The sequence below is a fragment of the Pectinophora gossypiella genome, chromosome Z (assembly GCF_024362695.1).
Source record: "Pectinophora gossypiella chromosome Z, ilPecGoss1.1, whole genome shotgun sequence".
Lineage (NCBI taxonomy): Eukaryota > Metazoa > Arthropoda > Insecta > Lepidoptera > Gelechiidae > Pectinophora > Pectinophora gossypiella.
The window spans coordinates 27,317,189-27,339,967 of NC_065433.1; the positions used below are offsets into that span (position 1 = coordinate 27,317,189).

At 38.1% G+C, this 22,779-nt stretch overlaps 1 protein-coding gene across 1 annotated transcript in view; it reads right to left on the bottom strand.

Moving 5' to 3' along the window:
• Nucleotides 1-572: 572 nt before the first annotated feature.
• Nucleotides 573-22,779, bottom strand: part of LOC126379768 (NGFI-A-binding protein homolog) — a 45,847-nt gene continuing 23,640 nt past the window's right edge. The window contains exons 2-7 of the mRNA XM_050028586.1: nucleotides 7,698-7,799; nucleotides 5,054-5,808; nucleotides 4,612-4,739; nucleotides 4,038-4,113; nucleotides 2,070-2,225; nucleotides 573-698 (exon numbers count right to left, since the gene is read on the bottom strand). Coding sequence (XP_049884543.1) covers nucleotides 573-698; nucleotides 2,070-2,225; nucleotides 4,038-4,113; nucleotides 4,612-4,739; nucleotides 5,054-5,808; nucleotides 7,698-7,799 — 1,343 coding nt within the window. The remainder of the gene's footprint in view (nucleotides 699-2,069; nucleotides 2,226-4,037; nucleotides 4,114-4,611; nucleotides 4,740-5,053; nucleotides 5,809-7,697; nucleotides 7,800-22,779) is intronic.

Consider the following 22,779-nt stretch of genomic DNA (forward strand, 5'->3'; position numbering starts at 1 on the left):
ACTGAATAATGGATTGCATTAAGAAAATATTATAGAATTTAGATAATATTTCTCTTCTCTAAATTTAAGCTTTACATAGCTCAAAGAGTTATTTACTTATAGATAAATATTTTAAAAAACAACTGTACAACGCCATCTATCGTGTTTTTGGGGAACGTCGGTTGGAAAGTCGCTCATTCAACTACTTTACACTTTCGCTTATTTATGCGATCAAATGATCATCCTTAACGTAGAATCATTGAATAAATTATACCATTAGCAGTGATAAGCACTTCATATCTTTGAAGATATCTGAGGAATCAATAATGAATTAGGTCGTCTTGTTTACATGTGTCCGTTCATGAATAGTCTCGTCCGGAATAATATTAGTGTGCGCACATTGGTCACAATAATCAAATACTTCTTTAGTATCATTTTTCATAGTAATCAATACCAAATACTTTTTTCTGGAACGATTTTGTCCGAGTAAGTGAACTGAATTAGCCACCGAAGGTGCGAATGACGGTTTTAGTTGCGCGTGGTTTCACTTTTAAACGTATATTTGTTTCCAGGGGGTGTTGGGGGGTTGTACATCAGGTGGAGTGGTTCCTGGCGGGGTGCGGGGGGTGCGCAGGCAGCGGGGCGAGGGCGGGGTTGGCGACGGCGATGATGCTGTCCCCGCGCGCTGCTACCACTTGCGGGCGGTTCTCCTCCTGTTCCTAAAACGAAAAGAAACAACTCAGATTTACTTAGAAACAAAAAATATAATTATATTTTTAGATGACGTCACAGTAATATGAGATGAAGTGTGTTGTAGTGCTCATATTTTGAAGCTCTTGAGTTGCTTATTATTAGGTATTTTGTGTGTACTATTTATATAAGTAGGTATATTTGTTAGGTTATGTATATAGGTTAGGTATATAATATATTTGTAAGTATGTTATATATTTATTTGCATGTATTTATTGGTAAGTTGTACTTATAGTTTGTACCCGCAATCTTTCAATTTTTTTTTTAATTTTTCCTCACCTTATGGTTGTCTGGAAGAAATCGCTTTAAGCGATAAGGCCGCCATTTGCCATGTACTTAGTTACTTTTTGTAATTATTTCTTTTTATTTTGGTGCAATAAAGTGTATTTTTATTGTATTGTAATAATACAAGGAACGTAAGTCTATTGGGAAAGAAATTCCCAGTAGTTCAGTTGTTCGGTAAGACTACTGGGAATAGGGAAAAAACAAAAGTGAAAATACATTTCCCAATTTCAAGAACAATTCGACAAAATAGTGCACGAAACAGAATTTTCAAGAAACACTATAATTTCCATATAGCATAGCATAACATTACTGTATCTACAAAGTTGTAGACAGAAGAGTGGAGATATAAGTACACAGGGTGTTAGTAACATCGTAACCAACACTTTGAGGTATGATTCAGACCATGATTTTGAGTTGATATCAAATTGAATTTTCCGTAAAAGTAAGGAAGAAAAAATAATTAAAAATAAACACAAAAATTTTCATGAATTTTCCGACATGAAATTCCACTTGATATCAACTCGAAATCGTGGTCGGAATCATCTCCCACAGTATTCATTAGGATGTTACTAACACCCATACGTACTTGTACGAGGTATAAGCATAGAGCAACACGGACCTCCGCGGGAGAGACAGAGAGACATAACGCAATTGAGAAGTGTCAAATAAATAATTGAATCTATCAATCGTGCGGGTTGTGAGAGGGGTTTCTAACCCAATTAACCCTGGTGTCAAGGTTGATTGAGCCGCCAAAGACCACTGACATTGCTTATGTAACGACCAACGAGTAACCGGGACCAACGCCTTAACGTGGCTTCCGAAGCACGGATCATCTTACTTTCGGACAATGAGGTGATCATAGTATAATATCCTAATCAAACTAGGGATCACAAAGTGATTTGTGTGATATGTCCCCACCGGGATTCGAACCTGGGACCTCCACCACAGAGGTAAGTGACGTTGTGGTCGAAGATGGGACAAGCTTACCTAGAAGGATCCTATTAATCCGCGAAGAGGCCTACATTGTACTTGTCGGAAAGTGAGATAATACTGACATGGTGCGGGCTGGCCTGGGGTGGAGGGCTGCTGGCGCTGGAGTAGGAGCAGCGGGAGTCGGCGTCGTCACTCTCGGTCTTACCCCACCAGCTCTGGGTGGAGTTGCTGCGCGCCGCCTCAGGGCTCGCTCGCACTCCATTTTCCCCTTCATCCTCCTGTTAATATTCACAATGTTGTCTTATTCAACGTAATCCAAAAGACATTGCTCAAAATGTATAGATGAAATACCCAAAATCGGTTTTCGTGAATCACAACGCCATCTAAGCCCATCGAACTTCTTCTATTACACGTGAGTTGTGAGGTGAATTACCAACCTCAACAACCGTCTTGGTGTCAAGGTTATTGAGCCGCCAAAGGCCCCTGACATGGCTTACATCAGAAAGTTATAACCGAGACTCATGTGTTATTATCAACCGAGAAAGAAAGGGGCGGGTGACCGATAGGCATAAAATTTATGGAACACACATCAAGTTTAGGCAGTGGAACTCTTAGTGATCGTAACAAAAACTGAGGGATGATTCAGACCATGATTTTGAGTTGATATCAAGTGAAATTTTCCGTCGCAAAAGTGTTATCAAGTAATATTAAAAAATACACCACTTGTTATCAAGTCAGATTCATGGTCCGAATCATCGCCCTCAGTATTCTGAACGGTGTCACTAACAGCCTGTATATTGATTGAGTTATTATCTAGTTATGCTATGGATGTAACTAGTGTTGTTACTGACTAGTTAAATTGGAACATGAATAAAGAAATATATGGTTGTGTCAATAATGAGGTACTGAAAAAAGCACTAAACAAAATAGGAAGAAGAAGCATGCCAAATAATAAGGTTCACTACTTACCGCTTTGCAAGGGCCATACCTGTTAGTTGAAAGCAAGCTATAACTAAAAAAGAAATGCCAAATAATTATAGTAAATTAGAACCAGGCGCAGTACTCATGCAGCTTGTTAAAGTAACAAAATTTCGCAGATTGTAACTAGAATTTAAATCCAAGAAAAGGTACTTTGTAAAACAGGAATTTTGTAACAATCATTCGTAGAGGTCCTTATTCGAAAAATTGATAACAAGTGTATATATTAATTGAATTATATAATTACGGCTGATAATGATGATGATGATATTCATCTTTGCGTGCCTATTTATATCATTTTTAATTGCCTCAATATTTTATATGCACAAATATCAAACAACAATATTGGTTTTTATATGAATTGCTACAACAGGTCTTTTTAGACTCCACAGCTGGTTTCAGTGACCAATAGCCAAAAGAAAAAAGAAATACGAAAATATGAAGTGTGCAAGATAAACTAATCAATAAATACTACAAGGTATATGCAGGATGTTATAGAAGATTCTACAGCAAGGGTGCAGATGAAAGAGGAAGGTCCGAACAATGGAATCCAACTGGATATGAAACAAATTCGATTGGTGTTTCCAATAGGATCCCGTCAATTACAACATGATATGAGTGACCAATATGATGAGTGATTGGCTAATATCCCGTTTACCATACGGCTCATCATATCCATCGACTTCACTTCAACAGCGGCTGCATGTTGTCCTCTGATTAACATTATCTGTATAATCCTGGGAGGTTAAAAATGCCACATTGAAGCCGGAAAAAGCAACATTGTAGTTACTTGTGTGTTACTTTGCAATATTGTTGCTTATTTAAATGAATTGCTTTCATGTGGCCTTTTAACCACTCTGGTCTAAACCAGAAACGAAGGTCCTTGTGGATCTCAAGTGAGAGATTAAGTATGTACTCATATAGGTTTCCAGTAGGATTCCAGCATTCTGTTATAAAGGTCCAGGCTTGGTGCATGAGCCATTGATTCGCATTGACTTGTCGCATTCGCTAGACTAGTGTGGTAAGTGCTAAAATAAAATGTTAAGTGGTATCTAGGGTTTCTAGTCGGATGAGGTTTAGTCGGTGAGGTCAATATGGAGTGTGGGTGGGACCTGGCGCGGTCGCTTGCTGGGTGTCTCGTCCTCATCCCGTTCTCGATCCTCACCCACTGACGCTGCGGGCGGTAAACTAGAAAAAATACATATTCTTTCAAAATCTTATAAGAAATTCATACTGCGGTTGGAAGGATTGGAACCCTATCAAAGGCAATCACTTGTTCCAACAAGTTTGTATATTTATGTTAGTGCGCGGATTGCACCTTCGCATTTACATGATTCTAACAAAATTCTAAGTCCAGGATCTGTTTGGATGATGCTCTGATAATCAGTCACATAAGGATTAACTGTCCTGTTATATTGTCTTATAGGTACATTTTATCATTTATTGTATCTTAGATAGGAGTATTGGTTCTATCTGTCTACCCCGTTTGTTTAAGTACAATGGTACAAGATTCAGACTTTGTTTCAAGATTTTTCTCTTCTGATTACTTGTGGCTCTGCCTAACCCATTAGGATTTACGGCCGTGAGTTTATGAATATGACCCATTGACATGCATCCTTAAGCTTATCTCTCCTTCTGTCAACTTTTCTTTTTGGTGCAATAATATTTAAGGTTTATGTTTCCTACCTGTGTTTGGAGTAGTGCAGGCCCGCCCTGCGCACGAGTTGCCGTGCGAGCGGGAACAGCTCGTCGCGGCGGGTAAGCAGCGCCGGCACGCACCGACACATCTGTGCAGCTGCTTCGTTTACCATCACCTGGACAATATAAGTCCACATCAGCAAGGCATAATATTGTGACTTAGATTTTTTTCTGCTGGACTGGAAGCGAATACAATATATTACGTCCAGTTGCTTATTTTCCCGGATATGTCGTAAAAACTCAAGAGTCTTATTTGTACATGATATACCACATAAGGAACGATATGCTGAACACTTGTCATCGTACTGTCGTAGGGTGACCGTAAGTTTCATTCTAAAAGTGGTTGCAAGTTGTCTTCTGACTACTTGTGGAGTTGTGGCTCTGGTCGCCGTCGTTTATGTACGTGTGTAATTAATAAACTTTGGCTCACCTCGTGCAGCGTCAAAGGCTTCTCTGGTTTCCTCTTGCAGTCAAATCTCCCGTAAATTGCCGCGTATTTCCTGATCTCCTCCATCCGTCGAGGATCCGATTCAGGCATAAGCATAACCAGTTCCAACTCCTTACACATCTTCTTTTTAGTGTTTTGCGGCTTTGGTTCCAACTGTGGCAAGTTTTTGCTGAGCTTCTCAGCTGCTGCCGCTAGCTTTTGTACATGCACATCCAAGAGAACCGGTGTTAGGACTGGTGAGGTGACGGATCCGGGACTGGAACCAGCGGATGGAGGACACGCGCTTTGAGGGGAGAACGACCGAGATGCAGAGGTAGTAACGGGGGCTGCGGGCGCAGGGGATGGCGGCAGCACAATTTTGGAGAAATTAGTCTGATTGTGCACCGGACTTGCATTGCACGCCGACGCGGTGGAACCGCAGCTGTTTTCTGGTGCTCCTGGAGAGGGGCTGTACGCGGGTCTGTTGCTCTCAGGTGACGCCACCGCTCGTGACATGACACTCGGGATAGCAGCAGGCAGGCCAATTAAACCTCGTCCGACCCCCATGAACGGGTTTTCTGAAGGACAAAGGTTGGGGACGATGGGGATCTGGAACAAAGCCGGGTTGTTGACCCACTCCTGCAGGGCCTTCTGCAGACGTCTGACGTGCAGCGGCTTGGATGCCATTCCCACGAGTGCCATGATCTCAAGGAATTCAGACTCGCCAGCGTCGCAGAGCTGCTGCAAGTCGTCACCACCTGAAACATAAACATCAACTCTTAATAACACTATCAAAATCAAAACTAAAACAATGTTATAAAAAACATCTATATAGAATAAGAGAACGTTGATTCTAAGTCTAAATTCTATTTTAGTTCTATTCGTGGATATCAACATATGCCTAAGTAGAAAAATAACAATTGAACAAAATCAATCGGCGGTTTTTTGCTAAATAGCATTGTTTTCAAGTCAAACTTTGGCTCCTAAGTATCTTGGATCGTTTGCATACGGACATCATTAAATATCTAGAAGAAGTTGGCCCTTCGCATGTCCGAAAAAAATAATGAATTCATCTAATCCCATTTCTCTACATGAATATGCAAATACTTTCTTGCAAATCAAGTTCATTCTACATCTATTGTTCGTCACAAAAACGTGTGATACGATGAAAAAATATCAGCTCACACTCGCAGATAATTTAGTCGAATATGCTAATGTTTACGTGACCATTTTGCGAAGGGGCTCCAAGAAAAAAACAAAAGGATTTAAAGACGGCCAAATCCTTGGAGTGGGTAATTGCCGAGTTGGAAATTAAAAAAATAAATTTACATGAGGCGCTGCGGTCGGTGTTTTTTCGCCGTATGGAAATGTATTTTTGGTTATAAGTAGCTTTGGTCTGATGAGAAAGAGTTTTTTGTGATGTTCCTATGAAAGTTAGATTAGTTGAGATACCTGGGGTTGAGGTTGTGGCGAGTTTTTGCAGTAACACCTGGCTTGTGTGGACGCTACGGACTAAAATGGTGTTCTTAAATTGAATTTACTTACATGCCTATATATTTTCCTCGTCGATCACCTTCATTGATGTTCGTTGAAAACCTCTCGACAGAGAAAATTTTAATAACATTGTTCAAGTTCCAATAATGCTCGCTTGGTATATTTATGTCAGGCAACAAAAACATATACCTACCTAAAGTGCATGGGTGTTCTAAAGATAATTTTAAACCATTTTAAAACAATGCATGTACTTTCATAATTATTTTGAACCCTTGTACTTTTTAGTTTCACCATTATGCTGCTTTTGAACAATCTCTGTGTAAACTTTACGCCACATTTCGGACAAGCATATGCAATGATCTGTACAGATTATCAGATCTTCATTAGGCCTTGAAGTTTCTAGCCCACATTTGGAACAATCTAGATTTTGACTAGATCTTTAAATTTTAGAAATAAGAATCTCTTGCACCTCTTTGATCGATCTACTTTCATCTTCGAATCGAATTCATTATAGATACGTCTTATATCTCTAAGATGCAAATATTATTTACATGTTCTTCAAAACCACAGGAGCCACGTAAACTCAAATCAAGCATATAACTAAACCGACGGTCGACACTTCTTGTTGCTGAAAGCCGTGAAGAGAATATATTGCTTGTGTTGTGGCACAGGCGTCCCTTCGTCAATGGGATGCGTTTCTCCATTACTTTGCTCCACTGTATTTTCGTTGCTGTAACAACAACATAACGTAGCCTGTACAGATATACACGCACTCCTAGCCAGCTATGCTCGTTGCTGTCAATATTTTTAAGAATCCCAAAGTGATAACTATGGCGACACTGTAATTTCTTTAGGTACTTATAACTAAAGACTCATTTGAGTTACGAGATGTCAAAATGCAGGTTTTTGATAATTTATATAACATTATGCTAGACTGGGAGATAACAGAAAACAGAAAGTTAGCTGCTTATCTTCCCGGGCATGGCGCAAAAACCGACTGAAGATCGTGACCTTTGTTCAATGATGGACATTTTAATGGCGATAGGCTGATCACCAATCGCTATATAAACCTTCAAGGTGCCTTCTGATTACTTCTGGCTCTGTATTAAGTTTATCAACAAGAGAAAAGAAGTGAGGTTATGTTGATACTAACCCATTTCAAGCAGAGTGTCATAGTAGGCCAGGAGGCTGGCGCGTTGCATTACTCGGTACAGTTGCAGCTCTGCTTCGTTAGAGGGCGCTGAGGTGACCACCACTGCAATAGCAAAAGAGAATAGCTTAGATCACGTGCAGTTTGAACACAACTATATTGCGTAGCTATGGTACATTTGTTTAAATGTACTAAGTATAAAGTATTTTATCACGCTTGTTTTATCTATCTTATCCACATTGGATACAGCGTGAACATACTTTTTTCTTTATTGCAAGTAAACTGTGTTATCATCTCGAAAGAGTTCTTTTTCATTTTTTTAAATTATGATTATCTATTTTGTATCGTTCGAAAGAAGCTTCGCAATATGCAAAAAAATATATAGAACATCAATAATAATAATAATCAATATATACCTACCTATAGACAACAACCAAAATGTGTGTTGCTAGATGTGAGTGTAATAAACTGCGGATTAGTAGTGGTGATGGTAATAATAGAAGATAACAAGATATAATAAAAAAATAATAAGTAGTAGTAATAAAAAATGAATATCTCTGACAGTCACTAGAAGTCGAGACAATATCCCAGCAGATCTAACATATGGCAACACTTTAAAAATACAACGCAAGTACATACACTACTAATAAACATAGTCAAAATGTGTTTTTACTTGCAATTCCACAAAACATGCCACAGGATAGAAAGTTAGAGTGGTGTGGTCATGAAAAAGGATTTAGAATAAGCTCAGCATTTCTAACAACGACAATATTACTATTCAACAAAAACACAACAAGATAAAAAATAAAACAGGAGATTATAAAAAAATAGGAGAAACAACAAACGGACAACAATTCGATACAACACATTTATTTATAATAAGAACAATCCTTACTGGTCACAAGAGCTGCGACGAGAATATGCTGAAACAAAAAAAAAATATATAAATAAACTAAAGCAAATAAAAAGAGGCCTAACTTGAACAAGAAAATGGCCTCCAGGACAAGTACATTGACATCTTATCATCTAAGTTTTAGAAAAATAAAACGAAATGACACTAATGAGAAAATGAAACGAAATACAATATCATTTAAGTTTAGATTATCGGACTCGGCATCAAAGCAAGTAATACCTAAGATTAATTCTTTACAGTTGGTTAAGTAGGTACTAAATGTAATTTTTGGTTTCATACACGTTAGACGAGCTGATGTTTGCGTGTCGTCCACGACCGAAATTGCGTGTGCGACGCGTACAAAAAACAACCCCCTTTTATTAACCCTTTGTGTTACCAAAAAGAATCGACCCGACCGTTAACATACGAAAAAATAGATGAAAGAACTTTATATAAAGGGGTCTGGCCTTTGTTCGGTGTGAGCAGAGTGCCCAATCCGCATGTAGTTACAGACAAAAAAAAATTGTAGAAAAAATCCGCGCCACCCCTATGATTTCTTACCCTAAACCCGATTGGTTTAAAAAAAATGTGGGGTGGTTCTTAGTTGGGCCAGGTAGAAGGTTTTTATACTATAAACAAAAAATATTATAAAAACTATTTAAGTAGAGCATACTATGTAAGGCCCGGATTCCAGACACAATAGTTAAACAATGGGATTTGGATTTTAAAAGGACTTTGGGCCTTACGACCATATAGAGCTATAGCTAGCATAACTAATATATTAATCGAATTTTCGGTTTGTTTTGTAATATTTATAATTTGTTGTAACTTTACCGAATAATAATTTTAACCGAAAAACAATGATTCGGCAAACGCTATCGGTGAACCATGATAATTATCGACGAATAGAACTTCCGGAAATCAATTATATGAATAAAAGGTTTTCCCACATACCGTGCTCAATTCACGAATAAGTTATAAGTAAGTTCTCACAATATTCTCTTGTTGATTAGACATTAAATTATAAAGTCTGATATTAACTTACTTTTTATCAACGTCAGGTTTTGAGAAAACTGATACTAACTTACTTCCTGGTTCTCAGGTATCGTAGCTCAGTTGCAAACGATTACGAAAAATTACAACACATTATGTTTATTGTCCATGCCTCCCATAAAGACCCTGTTCTAACATTTTTTTTGTGTATTAATTTAAAAAAAAATGAATGTAAACGAAAAATATTCAAGTCTTGTTAATTCATCTGTCTTATAAACCCCTGAGAACAATTTCATCATTAAACTTTTTTTTATTCAAACCATAACACTTTCTTTCCAAAAAAAGTTCTTTCTCACTAAGCGATGACCAAAAAACATATTAGCATAATCTTACGGTCGCAAAAAAGTTGGTGAAAAAAATCGCCAGAACGTATGCAAATTACTTTTGCCCCTATCAGGTGGGGTGGCGGCGACTCGCTAACTTTTTTTAAGCGTTTTATTTTTAAAAAAGTGGTCACGTAACTCTTGCATATTTATTTTGACTCCTAATTTTATGCAAGTCTCACGGTATCTTCGAGATTTGAACATTTTTTTTTGTCTTAAAAATGTCTTAATATTTTTTTGTATGAGAACAAAATCTGTTTGGAGCCTAATCACAATGATTTGGTGATTATACTTCGATGTGGACATTTTGAATTGATGCAACCTTCTAAAGAATTGGGGTGAAGATTTTGTACGTTATTTTAAGCTGGTGTACCTTTAATGGTTTTCTTTTTTTAAATCTTTATTTAGAAGAGCATAACGTTATTTTCCTGATTCCTATTAATTTATTTCATGTCCTGTACAATTATTATTTCACATTATTATTTAAGTAAGTATTTAAAGATTTATTGGTTGATTATTTTTTATGTTTTCAGCTTGCCTACAATTTTAAGACATACTTAAGAAATATTTTTTTCGACTGATAAACTACATTTTACGAATATTGACATGTGTTAGAATAGTCTTGAGGGCCAAAAAGGCTACATTGAAGCAATTCATCTAATAAACAATATTGCTATTTGACATTTGTAGACTCTACGCACATACTTTTACACGCGCAAATGTTCAATTGCATTTTAGATGAATTGCTTTAATGTAGCCTTTTAAGACCACCTGTCCCAAGCATTATTTCAATAAAATATACGTAATCTAATTTTATACAGAATAAAATATTACTTACTACTTTTTTACAACATTTGTATGTTATTATTATTACACATTAACACAAAATTTGCACTAATGAGTTATTATCATAAGTGCAGTTTTCACTAACGCTGTTGGGTCGACCATTATAGACGGCGATACGGTTCACCACCTTTCACGTTGGCCTCACAGAAAGTTGGGTGAGGTGTGGGTGCTTCAGAACACATTATACACCAATGCCCTAACCACAAACTGAAACACTCACAGTAATAAGTTCAATAATTCGAAACGACTGACCAATCACAATAATATCGACAAAAACAAAACACATGTCCGTCAGATAGCGTGCTCTAATTTCTTTATTATATTTGATTAACCCTTACCCAAGGTAATTACTAAACAGATGCAATCCTGATTAATTAGTAGAAAAACTGGCTCGCCAGCCACCTGCCCAAAATCTCACTTTCGATCGGAGGTGAAATAAAAAACGCACCAACACCATTTTTTTTCCAAATCTCATATGTAAATCAACCAGTCATTGTCTTTTGTGAGTTTTTTCGGCGGAAGTCGTATGGGATAAGGATTTTTATAATAGTATTTTTTTATATGACATTAAGTAGTGTGTAGGTACTTTCTCGAAACAATGACAGTGAGAGTTGTGCTTAGAAAGAAAATATGAAGTACACAATGGCGGACTTCAAATCAAATCATTCATGCGCATAGCATTCATGATTTTGTAAAACAGTTGATAGGTTTTATGTTCCAAGTATCACATGATCTGCTAGATATAAGCATGCGAAAATTTAGGAAGTAAGTAGGTAGGTACTTAATTAACTAATATAAATCTACTTACTAACTTAACTAACCTAATATAAATCTAATAAAAAAAAAGTAAACAAACTTACAATAATTGACAAAAATATATTATATAGCCTCAAAACTCTCTAAACATTATTAATATTAAACTTCTTAGCATCTTCAAAATATTTTTTTTATAGAATAATAACATTTTTCACATAGCTAATTATACAGTTGAGATTTAAAATAATTTGTTTGCAATTCTTTGTATCTGGGAATATGATTGTAAATTTGTACGGACAATGGCCTCGATTCCTGCAGACACCGCCTAATTTTATTTTAAGTTATATCCGTCAGTTTCATATCCGTCGAAAAGGAAAGGGACGGATGATTCACAGCTCTTAATTTTAGGAAGAATGAGTAAATGAATGAATAACCCGATCGAATCAAAAAGGTACGTCACTGGTATTCAATCCGTTTGACATGCTGTCTACTAACTGTGTCGGGTTATTGACTGATGTAAAATTTTTAGACGGTTGTTTTAGATTTGTGCTTAAAATTGACGTGTGTTCCATAAATTTTATGCTTGTCGATTACCCGTCCCTTTTCTTTTCGGCGGATAAGAAAATGACAGATATAACTTAAAATAAAATTAGATGGTATTTACAGGAATTAGCACCATTATGTGACAACTTTTACTGTAGAAAGCGCTGTTACAGTTTGGCTTCTGTAATAGCGTTGGATCCCTTGGTCGCAATCTAGTGTCGTTCTTTGGGAAAAGGTGTCGATTCGCTCTGACTCGCTCTTTTCAGGCTACGTTCTGCAAAAGCAATATAGATGGCGCTGTAAAGGTTTTCCTTCCTTTAACCTTCTCATTTCATTAAAAACATATGCATGTTTTATCTTTGTTTTTGGTAACAAATTAAGACCATTTTTATCACACCCAGGCAATTACATCTTCCATCCATTGTTATTCTGATCAAAAAAGAGCAATATAGGTAGCAACATAATGTGATCCAAATATCAAGGAACAATTATTTTTACATATATTATGTTTCTGCCATCACATTTCATTTTTGCACCGGGTGAGAGCCTTTTCAGCGCTCTCCATTTGTCCGGCCAAGTAGTTAATGGCATCTACGGCAAATATACAATAAGTCACGTCAAAAAAAAAATTTTGAATTAGAAAATAAGTAATTATCACGTTATTATTATTGCATATGGCAGACAAAAATAAAATATCCCGCGTGGATCATAATTATATACGTTAAATCTGTACAACACCGTCTATACGGTTTTTAGAGAACGTAGTTTGGAAAGTCCCTTTATGACTCATCTAAAATTAAAATCTTATTCTTACCGTTGCCACGATACTACGTAAGTGCAAGAGAGACAACCAATCCACGCGCGCTCCCCCTTACTCCTTAGTGGCTTAAGGCCATTTAGAGTTAAGCAAGACCCAGAGGGGGTGAGGTAAATCTAGCTCGGCGCCCGATAAGATTTGGTGCGGGGCGGATAGTAATAATTCTATACACAGTGTTACTCTATATTCTATGCTAATGCCCCAATCTTATAAACTTAGTACAAATCCATAGACAAAAATAGCCAGCCAGAGTCACCAGGGGCCTATTTCATAAAAAAAATGTAACGACAGTTTGGTGTTCGTTGCGTAACTAATATAAAGCTGCAACATCGCAATGCATATCGAATAGACAGTGTAATTTAGCATTGTAAGTTTCATGAAATAGGCGCCTGGTCTATGATAAGTATTTGTCATCAAATATACGGAATACATTCCATCCATCCAAATGTGATTTCACAACAAGATGGTGAAATTATTTCGTTCTGTTTTCACAGGAGTCTACTTATTTTTTTTATATAAGTATACAATTAACGTGCAAACATAAAGTAGAAGCGAATAGAAATGAAACTAAGTACTTTATTGTTTTTTCTTTCTAAATTCTAATGGACTATTTCACTCGTATTGAATTTGTTTTTTTTACCAAACAGGAACTAGGTTTAATGTGAAAATCTATAGGCAATGCACCGGCTCTTTGTTTACAAAGGTATTGTCTTATACAAGTAACAAATTGCACGACCTATTAAAGGCTTAATCGTACTGACACTTAGTTATTACCATAAACAAAATCCCTAAGATTTTTATTAGTTGAAAGTGACAATACCCGAAAATTTATTGAAATGTTAACCACAGGATGTTAGGACCCTCGCTCAACAACAATAAAAGGCGTAAGTGTAGCGATGATCGAAATTATAATTTTGGTCATAGGTAAACTAAACTAATTGAGCTCTACACCTTTTTGCCACTACTTGAAGGTCTCGAGAACCTACAAAAATAAAAAAATATTATAAATCCTTCCTACTTTCTTCAGGTTTACTCTGTGTCTGAAGTTACGTATTTTTTTTGTTACAGGTAAACTATTACAAAACTTTTTTCGTGTAGTTTCTAATAATAAATAATAAAAATAAACAACATTTAAGTTGGAAGTTCAGACACAGAGTAAACCTGAAGCAAATAGGAAAGATTTATACTTAATAGTTTTTATTGTTTGTAGGTTCTTTAGACCTTTAGTGGCAAAAAGGTGTAGAGCTCATTTAGCTTCGTTTATCTATGACAAAAATAATAATTTCGATCGCCGAATGGCATAGCTACACTTACGCCATAATGTCCTTAATTATAATGCCCAATACGAAACTGAATTACGCGAACGCCTAGCAGTTCTTCTTGTGTAGTTTGGTCGAACCGCGACAGGACGACGCGACGCAGCAAAAGATATAACGCCAGATATTGATCTCGTCCACAGAACGAGACTTATGAGCTTCTCCTTACAAAAAAGGTCTTTTATATATATGGATGCGGGTTTACAACTCCATATTGGGCTAGTTAGAGGGACATCCTTCACGAGATCACTTGAGGTGTCAGCAACGGACTCGGATACCGACCCCGCGACGACTAATCGCTGTCGGCTCACTAGAGTCGACTCATTCTTTGAAATACAATCCTCTGAGCCGTCGCCCAGGCCTAAGGTTCGTGCTCAACGGATCGCTGAAGCATCTGTACCGGCTTTTGTCAATTGAAACTTAATTGTTTGTCACGTAATACAGACGAGATCAAAATATGGCGTTTCATTCGGGGTTTTGCTTCGATGGATCTTGGTACATGGCGGTATCGTGATGGCTGGCCCACACATTAGACAGTACGGGGTTAGCATTATAGAGAGTTGCATCCATAGGTTGCGATATCTACTGACCGTGTACTAAAATAATGTGTAGCTGTCTCCACTGCCCACTTCCCTATCCTATCTGAGGCAAAATGGAAACAACCCTATACAGGGCCTTAGTGATATCGTGCCGAATACTAAGAGGGATGATTCGGACCGTGAGTTAATATCAAGTGAAATTTTCCGTCTCAAGTATGAATCATGGTGTCAATCATCCTTTAAAGTTTTCGTTACTGTGTCACTAACACTGTATACATAAACATAAACATACATAAACAGCCTATATACGTCCCACTGCTGGGCACAGGCCTCCCCTCAATCAACCGGAGGGGGTATGGAGCCTACTCCACCACGCTGCTCCACTGCGGGTTGGTGGAGGTGTTTTTACGGCTAATAGCCGGGACCAACGGCTTAACGTGCCCTCCGAAGCACACACACACTAACACTGTATATAAACAATAAATTAATTTGTCTTAGCTTACCAACAAAAGTAGGTATATTTTTGTCGTCTCATAATGCACAGACTGCTTCGTCCTCAGAGCAATAAATTAAACTCTACGTAAGTAAGTACTACCGGTCTTAAACTATCTTGGTGATGTACAAGAATTTGGGGCCGTTTTGCAAAGTAAACAAAGCGAACTCTCTCTCTCTCTCTATTTAAGAGCTGCGCTCTTGTCGGTGGAGTAACCGCCATTCCTCTCTTCTTTCCGCCAAAACCTTCACCTCCCGATACGACACGACCTGCACCTTCTCTTTTATTTGTTTCATAAATGTTATCCTAGGTCTACCCCTTCCTCTCTTCCCTTCAATTTTTCCTTCTATAATGTTTGTTATAAATGAATCGTGTCGTATCAGGTGGCCAATCATATTTTCTCTCCGGTTCTCTATAGTCTTCAATATGGTTCTCTTTTCTTCAACTCTTTCCAGCGAACTACTTATTCTAAAAAATTTCCACAATGACCATTTGTTATGGATCATCAAATAATATATATCATTTATTATGTCATATGCAGCTGGTTTTTCGGTTCATTTTTCATAACAATGCATTAAATTTGTAAATAATACGAAGTCCCTGTACATAAGGTTAGGAATTATTTCATTAAGTATTTAAAATTGAGCCGTAACGTTTTTGCGAAAAAATAATGTAGATGCATGAGAGAAAATTGAATGTGCAAGTGTAGGAGAGTTTCGGTCCTTCGGGCCCGCCTGAAGATACTCTGGGCATAGGCCCCGTGTCCCCGTGTGTTATGGTAAAGTCGGTATTGTACGTAATCCTGAATACTAAAGGGCTTTTTTATTTTCTAATGCCTAATCTAAGACAGCCATGCAAGGATTTCGCACGGAAGTCGCTTCTTAAAAAAACAAGTCGTTTTGTCACCATTCAGGTACAAAAGGCGCATTAATATTCATAAACCGAAACACTATTGCGCGTATCAGCTATGCAAGTGCCAAAGAACTCGTAATAGGATGCGTGTACGCATCCCGAACTTTGTTTTCTGCGTCATTAGCACTTTTTTGTGTGAATCTTCTGTTTGGTTATTCAAATTTTTTCAATGGCTTGTTTTTGTTTATCCGCCGAGCGAATTATTGTATTATCTTGTAGATTGGGTCGTGTTCGACATGCACGCCCTTTGAGGGGTTTTTGAAAGCTAATTACTGTTGTATGCTGGATGCGATGTTTGTTGGTATTAGCGGTGTCTTCGTCTTAGTTTCACACGGTCTAACCCGTGTGTAAATGAGAACATAATTAGACTTCTTATTGAAACTGTAGCTGTATGGAAATTTGATTCGTATGAGTGTTTTCTATATAAGTAGCTAATTTTCTTGTTAATTTAGTTTGTTGAAATGAATTGGATTTCGATAAGTAAGTATAATAAATTAGGGAAGAATTTTCTAGCTCGATACCTTGTCACATGTTCTACTTAATATTATTATTATCATTGTGTTTAAGTAACGTAAGGATTAGTATTTTTTACGGATATTACTTAATTCACAGTTTATTTACAAAGTAATTTTGACAGTGTCCCCATCGGGAATCGAACCCGGACCTCCAGATCGTGAGCCTAATGCTCCAACCACTAGACCACCTGATTGTCCGAAAAAGTAAGATGATTCCGTGCTTCGGAGGGCACGTTAAGCCGTTGGTCCCGGCTATTAGCCGTAAAAAAACCCGCATTGGAGCAGCGTGGTGGATTATGCTCCATACTCCTGGCCTGTGCCCAGCAGTGGGACATATATAGGCTGTTTTAAGTTTACGCGGTTATTATCATAATTAAAACACATAATAACGAGTTCTGCAACAGTGTCGGGTGGCACTTGCAACAGTGTCGAAATATCGGGAGACTCATATCCCCATTTAAACGCGGTAAGAACCCGTTATTATGTGTTTTAATTACGTATATAGGCTGTTTATGTATGTTATGTTACAGTTTATTAAATAGTAGAAGCAGCCAGTGTCCTTATTAATAAAGAGTTTTTACAAAGGGAATATTCCCGAGAATTGCACACAACTGAAAAGGTCACAGCGTTACAGTAGGTGCCTACAACACCCAAATGTGCTGACCGCCAATGGGTCCAAACGGTGATCTCAAGAACCCCTAATTCCATAATATACCTAGTGAATAAGTGACCCTCCGCTACTCACAAATTCGGCCGCGGTCATCAGACATGACTAGGGTTGCTACTTTTATTTTAATTTGCTTGACATTACATAGTTCGAATACCAGCACCGGATTTATACCACTAAATTAATAATTTAGGTATAAGTTTCTGTGTTCGTTTTCCATGTTTATATATAGAAAATATTTCGTGTGTGACTTCTGATGTGATGTCATTATTATAATGTATATACGTATATATGTAATCCGAGTCTGTGGTGTCCTAAATAATAAATGTTTCTTTCTTTCTTTCTTTCTTTCACTATAGGTGTGATATTAGATGGTATAAGGCCCGATCTCCCTATCCATCCATAGGGAAGGCCCGTGCCCCAGCAGTGGGGACGTTAATGGGCTGATGATGAGGTGTGATATCACGTGGTTTTCAGTACTTCTACCCGGTGACCGCAGTGACTGTTAAGCATGACAACATCTTATTAGGCCAGCATCCAGCTGTCTTTCCGAACCGAGTAGTGAAGGCAAATTAACAACAAGTTAAGATTAAATATTTATGTTATTACAATACCAAGACTAAAAGATAAACTAGGTTTAAAATATAGCCCGTGACACGAAATTCTGCATAGAATTATTTTAGCTCAGTTTCCAAACTTTTAGGGATACCAGTAGGCTCTGCACGGAAACCGCGACGCGCGCCGCGCGAATTATATCGAGGCCGTTTGACGTCCATTTACGTAGATAGCATTCGTATCGTTTATTGGTCGAAGCGCTCAATGTAATTCGCGCCGCGCGCGGCGCGGTTGTCATGACGCATAATTATTAATGTCACAGCCTGTAATTACATACTTGTACATGTGAACTAATATTGTCATATATTTAAGGCCTTTTCAGTAAAATAAAGATATTATTATTAAAAAAGTTACTTGTCAATTAGTTTTAATAAACTCCGTCGTCTACTTTCGTGACACGAATTAATATTTCAAAATTCAAAAATATTTATTTTTTCAAAATTGGCTTACAAAGTTAGCGCTTTTTGAACGTCAAAAAATTTAATTACATATTATGTAACTAGCTGTAAAACTACTACCACATCGGAATCTGTAACGCTGAAGGAAAGACGTGGCCAGAAAACCTCCCATTTAATATTTTCGTCTTCGTTTTGTAATAACATTGAAATTGTTTAGCAAAATAGTACCAGTGACTCTTCAGGGCATTGCGTTGCTTAGCAACCGCTATCGGAGCATATTTAAGACTACGGTAAAGAAGTCGTGTGAACAGTGGGGATGATACACTGTTTGCGCACACTTCTCAACCTATGTCATTCAGCACGCGACTACCAACACTTCAGGACCCCGCCGGTGTGGTCGACGATTTCCCTCATTGAGCGGTTATCGCTATCGGCCCACTAGGGTCGATTAGTTCTATCGAATATAACCTTCTTCTTCTTCTGTCGTGTGGGTTGTGAGATGGAGTACCAACCTCATATCTGATGTCAGAGTTACTATTGAGCCGCCATAAGCCCCTGACATGGCTCATTTAACGAATACTTTCTTACATCAGTAAGTAAGTAGTAACCGGGACCAACGGCTTAACGTGCCTATAGGAAACATGTCACCTGTCCTTCTGGCGAGCTCTCAGACGTAGTCATCATCTCCCTAGCATTATGCAGTTTTTGAGGAGCTCGGTGGCGCAGCGGTAAACGCGCTCGGTCTGCGATTGTTAAAGTTAAGCAACTTTCGCAAAAGCCGGTCATAGGATGGGTGACCACAAAAAAAAGTTTTCATCTCGAGCTCCTCCGTGCTTCGGAAGGCACGTGAAGCCGTTGGTCCCGGCTGCATTAGCAGTTGTTAATAACCATCAATCCGCACTGGGCCCGCGTGGTGGTTTAAGACCCGTTCTCCCTATCCATCCATAGGGAAGGCCCGTGCCCCAGCAGTGGGGACGTTAATGGGCTGGTGATGATGATGGTTTTTTACAGAAGCGACTGCCTGTCTGACCTTCCAACCCGCGGAAGAAAAACCATCCCAATACATGTTAGGTCACATATACCTCCGAAACTCGGGAATGTGGGTTTCCTTCACCGCTGAGCACGTGATCATTTATGAATTTGAAAACAAATTCGAAATTCAATGGTTAAGGTTAATTCAATGGTTGCTGGGATTGGAACCTGTGACTTCACAGTGAAGGAGTTAAGCGTTCCTCCAACTGGGCTACCACGAATTTACAAGACACATCTCAGGACTATGGAGTCCCTTACCTATTATTACTACGACACTATCCCACTGCAGGGCAAAGACGGAAGTGGAAGAAAGGAAGCTCTCAACCATTTTTTCAATACTCCCGTTCCGTAATGGGATTAATAGATATAAGTAGCATTAAAAAATGTGACTCGGACAGGTTTCGCGGTCAGAGGGGTTAAAATGGCCACATCGAAGCAATTCATCTATGAAAGCAATATTTGCATTGCACACTAACTTTTATATGCGCAAATGTCAAATTGGAATATTGCTTTCTTAGATGAATTGCTTCGATGTGGCCATTTTAACCCCCCAGATAACAAAAACAGCTTATAAACGTTCCACTGCTAAGGACAGGTCTCCTCTCGATTCTCCGGAGTGGATAAAGAGCATACTCCACCACTCTGCTCTGCTGCGGGTCGACGGAGGTGTCTTTACGGCTAGTAGCCAGGTCCAACAACTTAACGTGCCTACTATCAATTATTAAAAACTCCGCTGAGTTAACCCTACCGCGAACCCTCGCGCCGTTAAGGTCACAAAAAAGTTTTTTAAAGAGTCTTTGAGTCTTTTGTCTGTCACGACCACGACCCCAGACTACCCGGTCTTCAATCTACATGATTATTATGCAAACAACCGTCCTATTGCTAAATAAATCCCTTTTACAAGCTAATTCTTTTATGTTTCGCATAATTCTACTTTATCAAAGCAGGCACTAATAATTAAACATTCATTTTTCGTTTTAAATAACGCCCTTTATTATTTATGTTACTTAATTGCTGACTGACCACTGCAGTAACTAATAAGATATTAATTTAAAATAGAAGGTAATTTTAATTTATATTTAAGTACACGTAATTTTTTTTATTATGAATTATAAAAAAAACACTTAAAGACTAAAAAGTCATAAATTGAAAATACACACCGCATCGCCCGAAGCGCCACTTATTCCTTTACACATGTTCCTATTAAAACTATTTGATGGCTTCGGCCTCGGGGGTCGTAGTTAGCACCTCACATGCGTCACTTTTTTGTAATAAAAAAAACGGAGTGGGTTAAAAATGTGAGGCGAAATTATCGCAGGCTGTTTTTGACCGCCGCGCCGCCCGCCGGGAAGGGGTTAAAAATGCGACGTCAGGGATGAACAATTTTGACAAGGTAATTAAGTGACTTTTTATTGATTGGGAGAAATTGGGTAGTTTCCTAGGTCAAGGATATCTGATTACTAAATAAAGACCTATCTAAAGGTGACAAAAACATTTTCCTTTTTCTATTTAAATTGTTTATGAATTTTACTAAATTAAAATTTAATAATAAGTGCGACATTTTGTCACGTTTTTTTATGATGTCGCAGGTTGCTTTTTCATAGAAATTCCGCAGTAATATCGTGTTTTGACGTTTAGTAAAAAGTAACCGGAGGAGCTCGGTGGCGCAGCGGTAAACGCGCTCGGTCTGCGATTGTTGAAGTTAAGCAACTTTCGCAAAGGCCGGTCATAGGATGGGTGACCACAAAAAAAGTTTTGATCTCGAGCTCCTCCGTGCTTCGGAAGGCACGTTAAGCCGTTGATCCCGGCTGCATTAGCAGTAGTTAATAACCATCAATCCGCACTGGGCCCGCGTGATGGTTTAAGGCCCGATCTCCCTATCCATCCATAGGGAAGGCCCGTGCCCCAGCAGTGGGGATGTTAATGGGCTGGTGACGATGAAAAAGTAACTGAATTGACTAGTTGGAAACTAGCCTATCGCTTATCGAGTTATCGCTATCGATTAAATTCTTTCAAATATAATCCTCTCAAACGACGCCCTGAGCCGAGGTTCGCGATAAACATGGCACCCTCAGGCCTGTTGTCTTAAATATTGTACCGGATGAGAGCTCTCAGCGCTCCCCATATGTCCGGTCATGTAGTTAATGCCATTTGCGGCAAATCTACAAAGTTAGGTCAAAAAAAAATAAAAAATCTATCTGACGAAAACGAAGAATATTCACTCATAATCGCAATTTACAAATCTAAAACAGTAGGTCTGGTCTGTTCCCATTGAATGTCCACTATCCTTCCGAAATTATTTTTTACAAATCCCAGCGCATCAAATGTTTGACATTCTCACGGAAGTTACGTACCATCTTCATGAAAAAACGCGGAAGGGGTGAGTTAAATTATATTGTACGCGCTAGCCGATGTACTGTGGGAACGAATGACCCCTGAGATAATACGATTTTTTGATATCCGGCAAGATGTATCGGAAGCTATGACGGGTTAACGGTCATCCAAACCTCGGCTTTAACTCCCAGGACCCTATGCTCGAGAATTTAAATTCAATCGCTTCGTCAAAACTGTTAGGTTAGGTTAGGTAATAGTCACTTTTAAAGATTCACCCACTTTAAACATACTGTGTTTATATTCTTATTTATCTAACTATTTATATTTTTATTGTTTTTTTTTTATTTGTATTTGGTAAATTGACACTGCAATACAGGGTGTTATTGACATCGTAACGAATACTCAGGGGGATGATTCAGACCATGATTCTGAGTTAATATCAAGTGGAATTTTTCGTCGCAAAATTCATGATTTTTTTTATTTATTTTTTTATTATTTTCAATTCTATAATTTTGCGATGAAAAATTCCACTTGATATTAACTCAGAATAATCAGCTGAATCATCCCCGTCAGTATTCGTTACGATGTCACTTACACCCCACACAAGTACATACGGTAGTCATACAAGTAGGTATGGGTGTTAGTGACACCGTAACGAATACTGAGGGGGATGGTTCAGACCATGATTCTGAGTTGATATCAAGTGGAATTTTCAGTCTGAATATTCCTGAAAATTTTTGTGTTTTTTTTTAATTATTTTCAATTCCATACTTTTGCGACGGAAAATTCCACTTGATATCATCTCAGAATCATGGCCTCAATCACCCCTCAAAGTTTTTGTTACGATGTCACTAACACCCTGTATATGGATTAACATCATCGATGTTAATTTTGGCTCATCGTGGTTTTTATGGTGATTTAATTAATTTCGATGTCACACGAATCAGGTACCTACGTATGTACCTAGGTATTCTGCCGAAGTTTTTCTTGCAGCTTCTTTTCGCCGGCTATACAGGTTGTGAGAAGCTGCAGTA